Raw genomic sequence first — 19,396 nt, forward strand, 5'->3', positions numbered from 1 at the left:
ACATTATCAGTAAATTTTTACTATATGTTATCGGTTAGAAAAATTTACTACGTTATCGGTTCGTTACTATGTTATCAGTAAATTTTTACTACGTTATCGGGTGTGATACGTTATCAGTTACTACGTTATCGGTTGTAACAGGACAGTGGATGACCTAGAGCCAAGGTCAGGAAACTATCCAAAGTGTGCATCCATCCTGCAAGGTCAAAAATGAAGGAACAGAGCAAAATTCCTTGGAGGTTACTATGCTTAGTAACTATGACTGTGTGTGTATAGTGTCAAGATTACAGTTTCTCATGTGTCTTAATTGTTTTTATCTTACAATTTTTTTCTAGACAATGTATGACGCTTTACGAAGGTAAGTGAATAATTGTATTTCAGCAAAGTTACCTCTTCTCAGTATGTTAGGCTCAATTAAATAACTGACCCTTAGGTTCCCTATTTTATGTTCTTTGAATTATCAGGGGATTGATCTCATATATCATGATTGTGATATACAAATGTTATGTGATTACAACACAAGTTACTCAAAAACTGGGACCACTTTCAAGTTGATACTGGTAACTTACTCACAAAATGTACAACGGGATGTCTTTGTTTTACTTGTGGACTTCCTTCAATAGCTCTATGAGGAAGCTTATGTGCATGAGGGATTGTCACAAGGATAAGTTCAAATGAGCTGCATCAGATTAAAATAATCAAATAAATAGAGCTAATTACAAGATTTAAAGATAAATGTGCAGTATTTACCTGCTGAGAAGCTAGCCCAACTACTTTGGTTCGGATTCACAAATATTTAGCATATCCTTCCACTAATGTTAATGGCTTGAGAAATATGCATACAGGTATGGTATTAAGTATATTGAACTCTATTGTGTATAAATTAATAGCTCATAAAGGGGCTAGTCATATATGTCCAATGAGATTCTTTTCAAACAAGGGATTTGCATCGATTATACCTCATAACGTTATCAATGTAAATGCCCCATTAACTACTAAATTTGAACAAGGGGAAAAGATTTCCATTATCATTTTTTTTTCATGAGCAACTTTTTTTGCACGGCCATGAAGTACATTTCCATTAATTTTTACAAAGGGCTTTCTCCATATCACTAATCCTTTACACAGTCCACAGCACAGCTCTTGGAATAGGAGGTATCCGACCATGCTTCAAAAACCTTATTCAAAGCACCATCCGTACAGTTGATTAAAGTGTCTATGCCATGCTCCAAGCAACATTCTTTAAAATCTTTCCTGCAGGGTTGCTTTGTCACATTAAGTATTGTATCTATGTGAACAATACAATACGTAAAATTTTCTACTTCTGCAGGACGCCTGCAGGCACCTTGCTAGGCTGGGCTGGTTGAGCCTCTGCAGCCAGCTGAGGTATTTGCAAACTGTTTTAACCAAAATGACATCAAATGTTCTATTAATTGATATGCATGATATATTTGATTATTACAAAAATCTTGTATGTGTGTTTGTTAATTTTAAATTTGTATGGGTGTTATTGTTTTTGGACATAAAATACAATTTTTAGGAATTTTTACTAAAAAAGTTAGCTACAATTGGCTGCAGCAGTGGATGACTTGTTGATGGCATTTGAAACTTCAATACACTGACTCAAAGACCATGTCTTGGATTTTGCTCTTCACCTTTGTTTTATCACAATTAGCTTTGAAAATGATAATTATGGGAATTCATGTATAGATTATGATCATTGTTCACATTTGTCCTGTTTTCTCCAGTTTTACCACCTTTAGCAGAAACCCTTGGCACATTATTGTAGACATGGTTTAATAATTAATACCGGTTGATCAAAATTTACACTGATCCCGTTTTCACCACCATTGAACTCATCTTTAATCATATCGACCTAATTAATGAACAGGATTCTATCCTCTCCAAGGACTTGTAATCAAAGTACCCATTAACAAGTGGGGACTGTGTCATCAACGATGACTTGTCAAATGTGTACTTCTACTCAGATGCTGCCGAAAACAATTTGTATATAACCTCATGCTGTTTAGCCAGCTGTGAATCAGTTGTTATTGGCTGTGAATCGGTAAAACAGAAAACAATAATCCTGCAGATGAAAACGTCCATAAAGGCACAGCAGTTCTAAAACTTACAATTCTATTGAATTTTCACACATTCACAGATTAAATATAGTAAATAGGTTTCCATCCAAGGCTCAATCACATTACAATGCTTTGAAATCTACAAAAAAATAAGATCAACATAATTTTCATGGAACCTCATTTCATTCCTAATTAAGTGTAACTTTTATATTGCAGACGTTCTATAACTAGTACTAGTTTTGATGTCACAGGTAATGTTCCTGTCAAACATACTCCACATGGATCTTTTGATATTCCAATTACTACTGGGGAATGTAAGTACAACCTTCACATCAATTGGCAAAGAAATACAGTAAATTGTTTAGATCCGCTGTCAGTGACGCGGAGCTAATCAAATAGGTTGATTTTCCGTCATCATCCGGCGTCCATCAACAATTGCCTTGTTCTCTGAAACCGCAAGTCCGATTGCTTTTAAAATTTATATGCAGTTCACTTTGGGTGACCTCACTTAAGGTAATATGCACCTCGAAAGTGAAAGACTTAAACTTTTGCTCTAACTTTCCTCAATGAATCTTTCAATCATTCTCTTTCAAAATCAAGAATAAAAATAGGGGGTCACCGTGCAAATTTTGGTACTAGAGAACAAATTACCCAAGATTTACCGATATTCGAAATTCAAAATGGCCACCATTCCTGCGTTCACTCTATGGAGAAAATAAAAAATTTCGAATTTCGAAAAACTAAGCCGGTAAAAAATTTCTTTCACCAAGCGCTTTAAATGAACCCCCACATGTGGTATATCAGAAGTGAATTGTAAAAGTTTGAGAGTCCGAATATCTGTCCCCGAGGTGCGTTCTACTTAAGGGACATTATTTGTATCTTTTGACCTTATATTGTTGCACACGAGCAGTTGATAATGTTGTTCGACTTACTGAAAGATGTCTAAAAAACGGTCGACCATAGACAACTTCCATCCCGTTTGCGTACACTGTATAGAAAAACCTTGGGTCAGAGGTTAATGGTGGGCTACTTTTAACCTCAGAGTTGGCAAGGTGACCTAGTACATGCGATCAGACCACACTGCTAACTGCTATCTGGGCCGCTGTAAGCGTCCGCGTGTAAAAAAATAAACCACGCGAAGTGAAAGTCGAAAGCGCAGTATTGCAGTTTCGGGATTCCCTTTTACCGATGCCGTTTGCTCAGTTACATTTTGACGGTCAGTTTTTCATGGAGATCTTGACGGCCAATCCTGCTCTTAGATACACCATTCTTTGCTGCTACAGAGCACATTTTAGAATGGGCATTTCAAATGCCTACCAGCTGCAAGAAGTTGGCGACAAGGCCTATAGTGGCGGTTTTTTTTCGTCTCGTTTGTTCCTCCATATGCATATGTAGACTTGCCCAAAGCCTGTGGGCATAGAAATGTGAAAACAGAGTAAAATGAAGGGATAACCTTCAGTAGACAGTCACATTATTGTCGAGGTGATCGCGAAATTGAAGCAATGTACTTTGGCGACTGACACGTACATCATGTCACCATCTGCATGGCAGGGCTGTGCAAAATCGCTGGCAGCACCTCGATTGCGGCGTGCAGTTTCTCCACCAAAAACAACCCATCTTTAATCCCAAGCTTGCATTGAGTTTTGTTTTTGAGCACACCCACCTCGCCTGAGTACACGATTAGCCCAGCGTACAGGTCTGTGTGTTCCTGGCATTATACGGCCTCCAAGCCGTATAACGCCGGGAACACACAGACCTGTACGCAGGGCTTAGGTACACGATGTGCTCAGCTGCGCTTCAATACTTACGCAAAGCCCACTTTTGGGACGCCGTATAGCGACGTATAGGGTCTCGGCAACTGTCATTGCGATGTACTCACTTTTGGTTCGAAATGCGATTCAACTGATACAAATAATTGCACAATGCACAGAGAATAACAACATTCAAACAGATCCTGTGTGTCGAGAAGTGACTCCAATCGCGAGCAGTACATCAATGACAGCACTCGCCCGGCGCGGTGTAACGATGTCACCGATGCTACACCATGTACACCGTGCACTGTTCAGTCCGAGTGCGATGTTTCCAAGTTCAACAAGTGATCATGTCATGTTTGTAAAACGAACCAACGTAATGGCAAGAAAATGCCCTAAAAATCTTGAAGGTTGACGAAGATTTGCCAACGATCAAATGCACAGAAAATGCTTTACTCTGTACCTGTTTCACTATCACCACAGCAATCTGACATCGTTTTATTAGTTTTCCCATTGACCCAATTGCTTCAGACTCTATGGTTTTATTTGTTTCACAGTCCGTGTCATCGATACTAAAATCAAACTTACAAGCAAATGCCCTGCTTAGTTTCACTATTTGACAGTAGATTGTGAGACGTGCATTTGTTTATGGGTGTGTGCTTCTCGATATCCATTGTGCTGAAGTTGGTGTGTACGTCACAGGCCGTTCACGTTCCATCTGTACTTTGATGGTTGACGTATGCATAGTAATATTGGTCATGTGCTTGGGTTCAATAATGGCGGTTGGTTCAAATCGCGCGGACACCCTTACCAACATTGAACCTTGCCGTAAACAGCAAGAAGGTGGTTTTACATATCCTTGAAGCCGTCCATAGTCACAATTTAGGTCTCCTATTGATTTGACCAGGGATTTCAGTCATCGAAAAAATGAAAAAAAAGTCAAAAGATACAAATAATGTCCCTTTAAGTGTGTTCAATCGTGGTGAAATTTGCATATTTGTATTTTGGGGGCATTTTTTACTGTTTTTGGTAAAAAAATCTTCTTCTCTGACACTGCTAGTCAGATTCCTTTGAAATTTGATATGCAGTTTACTTAGGGTGACCTCAGTTAGGTTTATTCAAATCATGGTGAAATTTGCATATTTGTATTTTTAAGGCAATTTTTGTCGTTTTTGGTAAAAAAATCTTTAAAAATCTTCTTCTAAAAAACTACCAGTCAGATAGCTTTGATATTTGGTACATAGGTCCCTAGGGATGATCTTTTTCAGATTTGATCAAATTGTGCAGAAATATGCAAATTTGCATTTTTAAGGCAATTTTTGCCATTTTTGGTCAAAAAATGTATTTCAAAAACTACTTTCCTGATAGCTTTGAAATTTGGTACACAGGTTCCTACAGATGATCTAAATGATATTTATTGAATTTCTGATGAAATCTGTAATTTTGTATTTTGGGGGCAATTTTTGCCATTTTTTTGTCAAAACTACTCATCTGATAGCTTTGAAATTTGGTATACAGGTTCCTACAGATGATCTTAATGATTTATATTGAATTCTGATGAAATCTGTGGTTTTGTATTTTTGGGGCAATTTTTGCCATTTTTGGTAAAAAAATGTGTATTTCCAAAACTACTCATCTGATAGCTTTGAAATTTGGTACACTAATGATCTAAATGATATTTATTGAAATTTTGATGAAATCTGCAATTTTGTATTTTTGGGGTAATTTTTACCATTTTTGGTCAAAACGTGTGTATTTCCAAAACTACTCATCTGATAGCTTTGAAATTTAGTATACAGGTTCCAAGGGATTCGATTATTTTAATATATGATATATTGAATTTATGGTGAAATCTGCAATTTTTTATTTTTGGAGGCAATTTTTGCCGTTTTTGGTCAGAAAATCTCATTCTCAAAAAACTACTCGTCAGATAGCTTTGGTTGACATGTTCTCAGGGATGATCCAATGTGATATATTCAAATTATGATGAAATCTTCAATTGTGTATTTTTGCAGCTATTTTAGCCACTTTTTTCTGGCCATTGAAATGAGCTATCAAAGATTTCCACCTTCTTCATCAACATGTGTTAAAAATAGTTATTCTCTACATAAACACAGCGGAGCTATATCGGCCGTTAGGTTGCTTGTTATTCAAAGATTTTATGTTCAAGTCAACAGGAAAAAATAGCCGAAATTGCATATATATGTCAACTGTCAAGATATCAATGATCTTTTGAGCTGTTTTAGCTCCACTGTCAGTGACATGGTGCTGTAACCTCCATAAATGTAATAATCTCCATAAATGTTACATCAACCATAATTGTAATAAAGTGCACCCATAAATGTAATATCACCCATAAATGTTACAAAAATCAACCATAGATGTAATAAAAACACCAACCACAATTGTAATAAATGGTAACCATAAATGTAATAAAAAAATCACCCATAAATGTAATACTTGTCAACCATAAATGTAATATATCTATTTTGTTAGCCCTTAAATATTTATCTCTGTAATAAGGAAAGCAACTCCACACATTATTCATATCTTAATTGTTTGCGTTTAGTGTGTTTTGTATATTTGAAAGTGTATTTTAAGTTTCCCTATTTTGTGTACAAAACTGATAGACCATGGCGAGACACAGCTGTAATCTGAGTGTCAGTGCAGTCTCTACTCCAGAGTGGAGGAGACTGTATAACACTACGATCCTTTCACGCCCTTTTTTCAAAATTTGCCGTACTTTCATAATCAGTCGCCTCAAATTCATCTTCAGTGGATTAATTGTGTGGAATAATCGGTAGATTTTAGGTATTCCTATGTTGTCCCACTTGCAGTTTGTTCCTTTGCTGGGATGTTAGGATGTCTAATTTTGTTCTACTGTGTCCTAGGTAGTGTTCGTAATGTTTTTTGACCACATTGAAATACGGATATATGTTCTCGTCAACATGTTTTGTGTCGTAAATTTCTGTTATAAGGTTGTATATTTCTCTGTCATTTGTTCTGAGTCATCTGTCATAAACTTTGTGTGGTATCACCGGTTGACGAGTTATTTTGACGCTTCCTTATTATGTAATTATAAGTGTCTAGAACTGCTGTTCCACTTCCATTATCTAACGGTTTGATCGGTACCTCGCCGTTTTCTGATAGTGTTCTCAAATTACTATATTCTGTGTTTCGGAAAGGAAACCTAGTTTCAGGAAAGTATGTTAAAATATTACACTAGTCTTAATAAAGTTATTATTTACTCAGGGCATTGATAAACAAATGATCACATATTCAAGTTCAAGTTTATTACATTTATGGTTGAGTTTTATTACATTTATGGTTATTTTGTTTATTACATTTGTGGTTGTGGGTTGTTACATTAATGGTTGACGGTTTTATTACATTTGTGGTTGATTTTATTACAATTGTGGTTGATATTACATTTGTGGAGATTATTACATTTGTGGAGGTTACAGATGCCACCAACTGTCAACAATTAACTTCCCTAAAACCACCGTGCTGATTGCTTTGACAAGTAATGGGTAACTTGAGTTATGTTTGTTCAAATTGTGGTAAAATTTGTATATTTTAATTTTTAGCTACTATAGACTATAGTCTCTTGTGTGTCCAGCGTCAGTCTGTATGTATGTATGTATGTCTGTTTGTGAGGCGTCCGTCCACTCAAATATCTTGAGAACCGCAGTACTTACTGATTTGATATTTGTTGTGTAGATGAAAAATATAATTTTGAGAACCTTTTTTTTTATTTTTTGATATTGTTGAAAATACGCAAATTAGCGCCAAAAAGGGTGTTTTTTCGTAAAAAATCTTCTTCACAACCGCTGGTCAGACAGCTTTGTTATTTGGTATACAGGTCCCTAGGGATAACCCTAGTTAGATTTTTGTTCAAATTGTGATGAAATATGCAAATCTGTATTTTTAAGGAATTTTTTTGTCATTTTTGGTTAAAACTTTATTTCATGAAACTTCTCATCCGACAGCTTTGATTTGGTATACAGGTTCCTACAGATAAACTTAATATGATATATTGAATATATGACGAAATCTGCAATTTTGTATTTTTGGTGCAATTTTTGCCATTTTTGGTCAAAAAATGTGTTTCTCAAAAACTACCTATCTGATGCCTTTGATATTTGGTATACAGGTTCCTAGGGGCTGTCTTAGTGTGATATATTGAATATATGACGAAATCTGCAATTTTGTATTTTTGTTTTTTGGTGCAATTTTTGCCATTTTTGTTCAAAATATTTGTTTCTCAAAAGTTACTCATCAGAGCTTTTATATTTGGTATACAGGTTCCTAGGCTTTATCTTAATGTAATATATTGAAATTATGATGAAATCATAAATTTTGTATTTTTGCAGCTAATTTTGCCATTTTTGGTCAGGCCATCCTGAAATGAGCTATCAAAGATATCCATCTTCTTCATCAATACATGTGTCACAAAAAATTACTCTCCACATAACACAGCAGAGCTCTGTCAACTGTTGTTCATGAAATGACGTTTGTATTTACTGACCTGCTATTCATAAGATTACATCGTCGTATTTGGCATGATGGGAGGAGTTACCTTTCGATCCCCCAAGATATGTGCATAAAACTCACATAGCTTGGTGATAAAATGTCGAGAGCGATCAGTCCCACTATTAAAAGTCAGCACGACCTGTTCATCACCAAAAACGTAATTGAACCAGCCTTCCGCTCCACAAGTCACATCAAAATTTCTTGTCGTACATGTACACATCTTTCAGTCTGTTCAGTCCTCTGTCGTTCAACTTCTACGCTTGCTCCTTCATTTGAGCAATATTTGGAGGAGATTTCACAAAGGACAGTTTTAGCCTGTTCTCTATGTGTCCGAAGCGATGAGAATCAGGACAATGTGGGCAACTTCGAACGTCAGTGATTTACCGCTGCCAATGGGGAACACATATTTTCCCTGAATATAACTTTCGACAACTTTTATCATAATTGTAATCTCACATTATTTGCGATGGTCGACCAATTAGTTTTAAAACGCGGTCGATGTGCGAACTTCATGTTATAAGTTTGCTAAGCGTGTAACGTCCTCGATGTCGAAGTGGATGCGTTCTCCTTATCGGCCACAATAACTAGGGGAGGGCTGTCAATCATTTTCTATTTGCTTTACGTCACTGCCCTTACGAAAGATCAAAACTTGCCACAAGTTCGCATTCCTAATTTGTTACAAACTTGATACAAATTCTTACGTCCAAACAAGCACCAATCTTGCTAGTCAGTTATATACACTTTGATTCAAAAATAGGCTAATAAGTTTAATATAAGTTTGTAGCAAGTATGTGTTGAGAGTGTGATGAACATTGCACCAAGTTTGCATGTTTTTGTTTGTACGGAGAGCCCTCCAAGCTTGGGGGGGGGTTCCCATATCAAGGGCATGGTAACTGTTGCCTTAGCAACAGCAGAAACACTGTTGCCCTGGTAAAATTTAGGGGATTTAGATTATTGTAATTCCTGACAATGTCTTTTTCACAGCAATGTTTACACAGCATGTGGTACATGACATTGTTGTGCTGCTTCTCCCCACTGTATTGTATACAAATGATTTTTCTAAACTGGCTTATAAATTTTCATTCCTTAGATACGTTTACCTTGTGAGCAGCAAATTTTAAAATTCACCTTAGAGTCATGTATCCAGATGCTACATGTAGATATTAACAGTTGTGAAAAAGCTGACAGGATATCACTACATCCAACATGCACTCATCCTAAAACGCATTCCACGTACTGTACTGTGATGTAATGCACTATACTGTAAAAAGAAAAAAACTTCTCAGGCAATAAATTGTTCATTAAAAAAAATAATGTATTACTGTAGAACAGAACAAAATTTTCTATAATAAACATACAATAAAAGTACTTTCTCCATAAAATGAGCTGTAAAATATATGTACCGTATTCTTTATAAATATTGGTTTGATACAAAATATAAAACGTTTGTAGGTTGATCTATCATATTAGACAATAAATGCAAAATGTTTGTAGAAAACATTAATATGTTGGAAACATAACCGACAGTGTAGACAATGAAGTGAACATGAAAATCTTTTGGTAAATTCTATCTGTTGAAAAACGCTTTGGCAAGATTATACAGATCTGTCATCCACAGTTAAACATAACAAATTTTAATAAGTTCTTGTAACAGTTAGTAAAAATAAATCAATATTGAATTTTGTGTAAGAAAAATATCCATTAAAAATTCTCAGTACTTTTGTTGATATTCATTTTGGCGTACATGTATGTTGTACGGCACTTACTAAGAAATAATTAAAACTGTTCCCTGAGAATGGAACTAGAAAATAGTAAATTCTGTTGTTTTAAAGAGCTCTGGCAAGATCATACAGATCACGAATTTTTAAAATGTATACCAAATAGAAACTGATTGGTGAAAAAATGTTATGTTAATTTCTCATATCTAAAGATGAATCAAAAACCTGGCATTTCTGTCACATGTATACCATATTGTTGACAAATGAAATTCATTTCAAATATTTTGAAATGCCTTTCCTGAAAATGGAGTGTACATGGGAAACAAGAGATCTTTGACTACATGTTGAGTTTCAATCAAAAACAATTTCCATTGCTACAAACAGGATTGAAACTGTGATGACCTTAACTTGATGTACTGTAACAGCTGCAGCGATATATAAGACACATAGCAGTGAAACTTCGAAAAGCAAATAACTAAAAACCTCCAAATCCAACACTACTTGGAGAGAGTAGTTCTGTCAAGTCCAAAATCATTTATTCCAACATTAAGGCATCGACAACTGAGACGACAATAAAACTGCATCATGTCCGATTTGCACTGTGTAAGTGTGTTTAATTCCTAGTATCCTACACACAGCATGCAGTAGAGTTGCTATCGACGTAAGTAAGTACCAATGCAGTGATCTATAGGGACTGAGATCCCTTCTTGTCACCATATGTTCTAAACTTTGGTTTGAAACAGTCCTCTTTAGTGCGGAAAGTGTCAACGCAGCAAACTCTCGGTCGACGCCTCACTAAAAACTGGAACCCGCAACTCAACGTGTCCACGGCCATTTAGAGTGTACGTAACGGACATCAAGTGATCCACTAGTCGATGTACACTCCCCTGCCCAATATCAGAACAGCCCAGAATATGAACAAAAGCTGACTTGTATGCGCTTTTCCTGTAATCCAGTGTATTTTGCACAGCAAAATCTGCCGATGTGATCAACTGACAGACTGGTGGGAGTTGAAAGTTGTCTGCTGGTGTCAAATCTGTTTTTGGCAAGTTTTTTAATGATTTGATATCATAAACTCGCATATTTTATGCAAATATTTGTCTTAAACTTTTTACATATAGTCATAATACTTACAGGAAAGAAAGGTTATTTTATTTTGACTTTGTAATTGCCTTGAAATTGGATGTATTTGGCATTATTGTTTTTCTGCATGCATTGGGCATTTAAAAAAACATTTTTTTGCAACAATACAAGTATTTTTGTCCAAAAGTGTACATGCCCAATTTCAGAACAAAATTAGTGACATAAATCTTAGAATGCAGGTAAGATTCTCAAATTTTCTAATAAAACATTTGTACACAACAAGAAGTGGTGATAAATTAACATTTTGAAGTAAAATAAAAACAGACACCCGATGCAACTTAGTAAGTAACTGTATGTCGTGCATTCATGTTTCAAGAAAATTAAAATGCATAAGAGAGGAGGGGTCAATTGACATGAAATTCATGAATATAACTTACAGCTAATGGAGCTTTACCAATTGTCAAACATTGCCTGTCTCTTTTGTTAAATTGATATCAAATCTAGGGGGTTCGTTCCATGCACATATTAGAATTTTATAATGAAATATCTCTCAGCGAGAAAGCGGATTGGAAATGGTGCAATTTGATGTCAACTTTGGTTGCAATAAATTACCAAAATTCTCTAGTTTTTGGTGTTCCTTTATTGGGCATCTTGTTCCATTACTGGGCAACTGTAGATGTCAGAATGATTAGGGCCCTGATCCCTTTAACATTCTGTGAAGAAGGGTTCATACCCTACCCTCATGACAGTACATACCCTGAGTAACATTCCCAGTATGGAAAACATGTGGTTGATTGCCACAGTTAAATGATACTAGAAGGAGCATCAGAGTGTTCTGATATTGGGCAGGGGAGTGTATACATGTATTTAACTTACGTGACGTCTCAGCGTCGAATGCAGGCAGTCTCCTTCAAACAATAGTTGTACTCTCGAATCTCTTCTTTGTTCCCTTAATCGTCCAATGAGAGAAATAATCGACAGTTTCTCCCTAAAACGGCGTTTTAAAACGTAGCAATTAAATTTGGCGGCTATCCTCACTCTGTATGCACTTGAATTCGAATGATGATGGCGTTGGCAAAATTGACCAATCAAGTGTCTTGCTTTACGACACGTGATGTTGTAAGGCCAAAGTTTGAATACATAATGATCTGTTTGACTTGTGACCTCGCCACTGTCATGCATCCGAGCGTCCGTTTCTCGTAAAAAAACGAAGTACTTTTACTTTTAAGCCAACTTTAATTCTCTTGAAATCAATCACTTGAAGACATTTGGTGTCAGTGTATGTCCATGGTCTTCTGACATGTGCAATAATGGTGATTATGGCTTTGCTATAATCATTGTTAACGTCTGGAAGGACACAGGGAAAAGAGTTTAGACCTTGACATGTATGGGTCACCATGCGCCACCTACTCCTACCACTGGCTGGATGCACTTGAGACGTAACCTTATCTACCAACTGCCCTCATTTACCGTTAACTAAACAAATTGCGTCACCCTTTCCATGTCATTATCCATGTGCATATCAGTGTGAGCAAAGCTATAGATCGTCCATTTCAACTTCTGCCACGCTCAAGTTCACACCACAACATTCACCATGCCAAAAACGAAGAAAAGCAGGGGCCGCGCCTGAGCGGCCATCCGCACATTGACGAGGTCGAAGAGACGCCCAGCGCACCTCGACGAACACGTACTCCAGTCAGTACCGATGGAAACCACACCAACCAACCCTGCCGGCGTCGTGCCGACAACCGCCACAGCGGCAGCAGACCCAGGCATATCAGACCACGTCGCCAAACTCATAGAAACCAGCATTGCAAGTGCCATTGACTCAATCCGACGCGAACTACGGCGGCCAACTACCAACACCACGGCACCGGCGCCTATCCCGACGCCCAACCTGCAAGTCCAGCCAACTGATACAGCCGTTGGTGCACTATCACCCGCTTCAGTCATCGTCGCAGGACCGACGACGCTCGCCGCTCCATCCAGCTCCGTGCTTACTCAAGCCCACCCAAGTAATCATCTCGCTAATCACGTTAATGGATATCAACCCGCCATTACAGCTGCCCCACCCGACTCGACCACCAGTGGTGGCGCTACGCACATCCGGGACTACCCTACCGATGGTGGCGCACCTCATAACAACAACCCGGGCAATATGGCCGCGCCCTACGTTCAACCCGCCCGGCCAGCTAGCCACAACGCACCGCCATGGCGCCCACCTCCTACAGCCGGGCCAACGGGCAAATCTTCTGCAGCAATACCCCCAGCCGACCTGCTACTACCATATGTCGACCAATCAACACTCAACGCCTTGGCTATAACCTCAGTAAGTTCATCGAACTTGGTGACTTGAACCCTGAAGCCCTAGCTCCCAACTTAACCCTACCAAGACACAAGTAGCTTTCCATCCAGACAACCTTGGCGTAGCCGTACATTCACAACCGAGGTGAAGCGGAAAATTATCGACGACTTTGACACCTGGTTACAGTGCTTCCTCGTCTTTTTCTCATATTGAACATTCTACTACCAACATTTAGCGATCCCCATGGCCACCTACCTTCGTTTCCTCGCCTCCAAAGCTGCTGCCTACAAGCCGGAGGCCTGGCTCGCGTACAACAAATTCTTCCGCCTGAACGCTGCCCGCTACCCAGACAGGGCCAACTGGAGCAAACCAAACCCAGACCTCAATTTCCAGTACTTCCTAAACCAGCCACACCTCCTGCGTCTTTCCTGCTTAGCCTGTGGCCAATATGGTCATGTGAAGACTGACTGCCCAAACATACGCAGCAGCGACACCAACCCATTCTACTGGGAGAACCCAGCGAACAAGAAACAGTATGACCAACCTCAGGTATGTCGCTCTTTCAACCGAGGCTCATGCAAGACCCCCTGCCAATATGGCAGGCTACACAAGTGCTCCGTGTGTAACGCGACCGACCATAATGCTCTGCACCACCACCAAAGCACCAAACAAGAGACCCCCAGCCCTTTCAAGGGAGCGACCATCCACACAGCTACAATCGCAATGCTACAGCCGACAACGCCAATCAACCTCACTAAACTCTCAGCTGCCCTGCACGACCACCCGCACAAACAAACCACAGCCAGCCTCATCCACGACCTCACCCATGGTGCTAACATCGGCTTCAGTTGGAACCATGCACCGCGCTACACTCGCAACGCCAGTTAGCAACGACAGACCCGGATGCCATCTCCACTGACATAACAAAAGAACTGCACCTCGGCCACGCAATTGGCCCACTCGCCGTGCCACCTCTGCCATGGAATGGCAAGAGAATGGAAAGAGATATGAGTCGCCGGTTCACTTTGGGGGCATAGCTTCTGCAGTTACGCCGTCACAACCACTGCCGAAGCCGGCTTACCTGACTGGCTCATAAAGACACTGGGCAGATGGAGGAGTGACGCGTACCAGATCTACATCAAGACACCACGGGAGACCCTCGATGTAGTACCGAAGGTACTTGCGGCTGGTTAACAATTTGACGTAGGACTCGGTTCTCGCTGGACAATTCCAATGATGGAATGGCCCTACATGAACTATAGAGACATGAAACTCTAAGAACAATGACTATGAGATACATCCCAGTGGCGCATGGGCTGTGTTACTGCCACACCGCAGTCATACATGCCCGCGGTTTGGCCATAATTTGGGGGGTACTGTCATGGGTCTGATGCGGGCGACCTGTAACACGTTGCCCGATGCACGGTACCCAGAGCCCGCTACCGCCATCCAGGCCGCCATGACGCCTCGTCGCCCCCGCCATGGCAGTGCATGCATAACCCTGGATTTCGGCCAAACACTTGTCTCCGTGTCGTTCCTTTGCGTTAATGGGTGATAATGGCTTTGCTATAATCATTATTAACGTCTGGAACGACACGCGGAAAAGGCAGGGCTCCCGCTACCTATTCGCCAATTCGCCAAATGCGAACAAAAATTCTACCTGGCTAAAAATTTTATCATTTGGCGAAACCCTAGGCGAAACGCATTATTTTTCGATTGCAAAAAAAACCTGATACACCCGCTGTAGACATCGCATCATCGGCCTTTCACACTGCAAGATCGATGCCTGCGGCGATAAAAATAATGTTCCGCCGCGATCATGCGCATATACATGCAACGCATGTATACAATACTACCCACGTGAACTTGGTGCCCGAATAAAGACGATTGAGCCCGAAGAATCAAATAGTTGCCCGGAACGGTAATCATGGTAATAGAAATACATTTATCCGATGTTTTCCGAAGGGCAGTCGGGTCAGAGTTCGGAGTTCGGGACTCTCCGACACCACGTGTCTACTTACACTTTCTGACCAAAGTTGTGGCATGCACACAGACCCGGGTGAACCCAATCCCGCCCCATTCGATAATTCATCAGCATTTAAATTGAGTACTACACACTATCATGGCCTCAAATTCAGCGAAGCGAACTTTGACTGACTTTTGGGGCACTGCCGACCAGAAAAAATCAAAAGGTGAGCACAGCGAACAATGGGATGATGAAGTTAGTGACAGAAAGATCGCAACAACGGTACGTCGCAAGATCAAGCCCGAATGGTTCCGTCGATTTCGCTGGTTGCGATTTGAGAAACAGCTTTTCATGTTCGATTGGTGTATCAAGTCTGGGAGAACTAATGTATTCACTACAGGGAAAAAAACTAGCACCCCTAAAGCAGACGATTTTGTAAAACATGAACGGAGTGCGGAACACAGATTTGCTGAGTCGGCAAGAAGCAGTGCGAGAAATGAAGAGATGCCACGAGCCGCTGCCACAGCATACAATGCAGTGAAAGACGCTGTTGTCGCTACCATGCGAAATGTTTACTTCATCGCAAAAGAAGACCTCCCAAAACGAAAGTGAAATCTGTTACAGAGCTCTGTGATGTACAGGTTTGTTCATAATTTCAGCCTTTTTTATCGTACGTTTACTATGACTTCATGGATTTGGCAAAAAGGACATGTCATCAACGTTGGAACAAGTGACTTTACCTCACAGCTCTACCGGAAGCGAGCACGTATTGACGTATATACGTAGGGCTACACTTTGCGCTTGAAGGTTGAATCTCAAAATGCCGAACGAATTAAAATTGTGCAGCCACTGTAGGAGCGGACGTAACATAATCGTAACGTTTGTTTGGAACATGTCTCGATTGATGACATGAATTCATGTATGTAATCTGTGTTCCGCACTTCGTTCATGTTTTACAAAATCGTCCGCTTTAAGGGTGCTAGTTATTTCCCTTGTTTATTTTTATAGGGCTGCAAGTCGTTAGATGTACTCCGTCAAGATGACAGGGTCACATACATGCATAGTGCAAGTACTGACGAGTTTATTGATTGTATCGCTGACATTGTGGAAAGAAACGTCATTGGAAGGATGAAAGCCGCGAAATTCTATTCGCTAGAGTTAGATGAATCGACAGATATTGCTGTTTGTCAAAATTTGATGATATACATACGCGGCGTGGTGGATGGAAAGGTGGAATCTCACTTTCTGAGTGTCTCGATGCTAACCAGAGCAACATCTGAGCAGCTGCACTTGGAAGTGAAAGGTATCTTATCGGAGAAGGGTCTGTCTCTATCAAGTCTGATATCTCTGGGCACTGATGGAGCTAGTACCATGACCGGTAGCAGGCAAGGATTGACAACGAGATTTAAGAAGGACAACCCGTTCATTCTATCACAACACTGTGCAGCCCATAAGCTAGCTTTAGCAAGTGGTCAAGCCGCGGACTGTGTGTCTTATCTTGTAAAATATCAGGCCACAGTAAATGATTTGTATAAATACTATCATTATTCACCCAAAAATCAAACAAAGTTAAGTGCTACTCAGGCTTGTCTGGGTGAAAGTCAGTTGAAATATCAACAAGTGTTTAGCACTCGATGGTTGTCTTTTTTTAGTCCCCACGGACACCGTCCGGGGGGACTTATGTTTTGTCATGTCCGTGCGTGTGTCCGTGCGTGCGTGCGTGCGTCTGTGCGTCCGTCCGTCCGTCCGTTCACGCAGATATCTCTGAGATGCCTGGAGCGATTTCATTCAAACTTGATACAAGGATTACTTCATATGTCATACAGATGCACGTCAATTTGTTTTGTGATACGATCCAATATGGCCGCCAGGCGGCCATTTTATTACGATTTTTTCATGTACAGAGCCATAACTCAGGCATGTTCCAACCGATTTTATTCAAAGTTAGTACAAGGACATTGACCAATGTCATAGATATGCACGTCAATTTGTTTTGTGATACGATCCAATATGGCTGCCAGGCGGCCATTTTATTACGATTTTTTCACGTACAGAGCCATTACTCAGGCATGTTTCGACCGATTTTATTCAGAGTTGGTACAAGGACATTGACCAATGTCATAGATATGCACGTCAATTTGTTTTGTGATACGATCCAAAATGGCTGCCAGGCGGCCATTTTATTATGATTTTTTCATGTACAGAGCCATTACTCAGGCACGTTTCAACCGATTTTATTCAAAGTTGGTACAAGCTTATTGACAAATGTCATAGCTGTGCACGGCAATTTGTTTTGTGATACGATCCAAAATGGCCGCTGTGCGGCCATTTTATTACGATTTTTTTCATGTACAGAGCCATTACTCAGGCACGTTTCAACCGATTTTATTCAAAGTTGGTACAAGGACATTGACCTATGTCATACATATGCACGTCAATCTGTTTTGTGATATGATCCAATATGGCCGCCAGGCGGCCATTTTATTACGATTTTTCATGTACAGAGCCATTCTCAGGCATATCTGCATGTTTCGACCAATTTTATTCAAAGTTGGTACAAGGACATCGACCAATGTCATAGCTATGCACATCAATTTGTTTTATGATGCGATCCTTTATGGCCACTGTGCGACCATTTTGTTACGATTTTTCATGTCCTGAACCATAACTCAGACATGTATCAAGTGAATTTATTCAAAAGTATTTTTATCACAGACCTAATGAAGAGGACTCTATCCTCTCTGAGGACCTGTAATCAAAATACCCATTAACAAGTGGGGACTGTGTCATCAACGATGACTTATATGATAGTGTGTCAGCTATTTGTAGAACATTAGACTCTTTAATCTCAGCCCTAAAAGACGATGTTGAACAAAATAAAAACAATGCCCGTGTATCAGGACTACTGAAAAACATAGCAAGATATGACTTTATTGCCATGTCGTTTTTCCTCCAGGATGTGCTTTCAGTACTGCACACAACATGCCTGTCTCTGCAGGCCAATTAACAACCTCACTTTTTCAGAAGTGTCTGATTACATAACTGCATGTAAAAAGGCAGTGGATGAGTTAAAATCCAGAAATGGTAGCAATTTCCAGCAGTTTCTAGATAGTGTTAGGGAGTATGAAACAGAGCTTGAAATTGAATTTTATGGTCACACAATTACAGCCAATAAGAAACAGCGGGAGAATTTTGCTAAAAGTAGTGAGAAATTTTTGACTTGCCTATCCGATAATCTAGCCAGTAGATTTGTTGAAAATGATGATGAAATCAGCTCAGCTTTTGATATTCTGGTACCATCTAAACTACCAACAGAGGCTGATCAGATTGCACTGTATGGTGATGTTGAGATTTCAAAGTTGGGAGAATTTTTTGGGACAGAAAAAAATGATGGTGATGGAAATACTGTAAATCCACCACTTAATAAAGCAAAACTCATCAGTGAGTGGTCCCTTTTCAAACACGTCATGTGTAAGTATAGAAATCAAGATTTCACAGAATTCTGGGAATGGGGTTTAAAAACGCATGATCAAGCCTATCCTAACCTGTGTATATTAGCTACTATTTGCCTTACCTGTCCTGTAACATCTGTGAATGTTGAACGTGGTTTCTCAAGGTACAACATAATAAAAACAGCACTGAGGAATGCACTGCATACTGACAATGTCAACAATCTTATGATGATAAAAATTGAGGGACCACCCCTCACAGATTTTGATTTTGATAAGGGTTTTAAATTGTGGTGTTCAAGAAAAGACAGAAGAGTTCTAAGCCCTAAATTTATTGAAACTGTAAAAAGTACAGATGTTGTGCAACCCAAGGTATCTGAAACTGCGAAAACTAATGCAGTTGGGGAGGAGTTGAAATATTCCCAGGAGGACGTTGAAATCATGATAGAGACAGTAGTATCAAAGCTATCTGGGGTGTTATCAAAGTTTGGTGATAACCAACAAGATAAG

General features: G+C 39.6%; 1 protein-coding gene across 7 annotated transcripts in view; it reads left to right on the top strand.

Annotated features, from left to right (window-relative positions):
* LOC139122447 (E3 ubiquitin-protein ligase CCNB1IP1-like) overlaps positions 1-19,396 on the top strand; it is a 145,831-nt gene that overhangs the window by 97,207 nt on the left and 29,228 nt on the right. For all 7 annotated transcript variants that reach the window (XM_070687824.1, XM_070687827.1, XM_070687828.1 and 4 more), the window contains 2 exons: positions 336-358; positions 2,298-2,395. In XM_070687824.1, coding sequence (XP_070543925.1) covers positions 336-358; positions 2,298-2,395 — 121 coding nt within the window. The remainder of the gene's footprint in view (positions 1-335; positions 359-2,297; positions 2,396-19,396) is intronic.

Source organism: Ptychodera flava, chromosome 22, assembly GCF_041260155.1.
Source record: "Ptychodera flava strain L36383 chromosome 22, AS_Pfla_20210202, whole genome shotgun sequence".
Lineage (NCBI taxonomy): Eukaryota > Metazoa > Hemichordata > Enteropneusta > Ptychoderidae > Ptychodera > Ptychodera flava.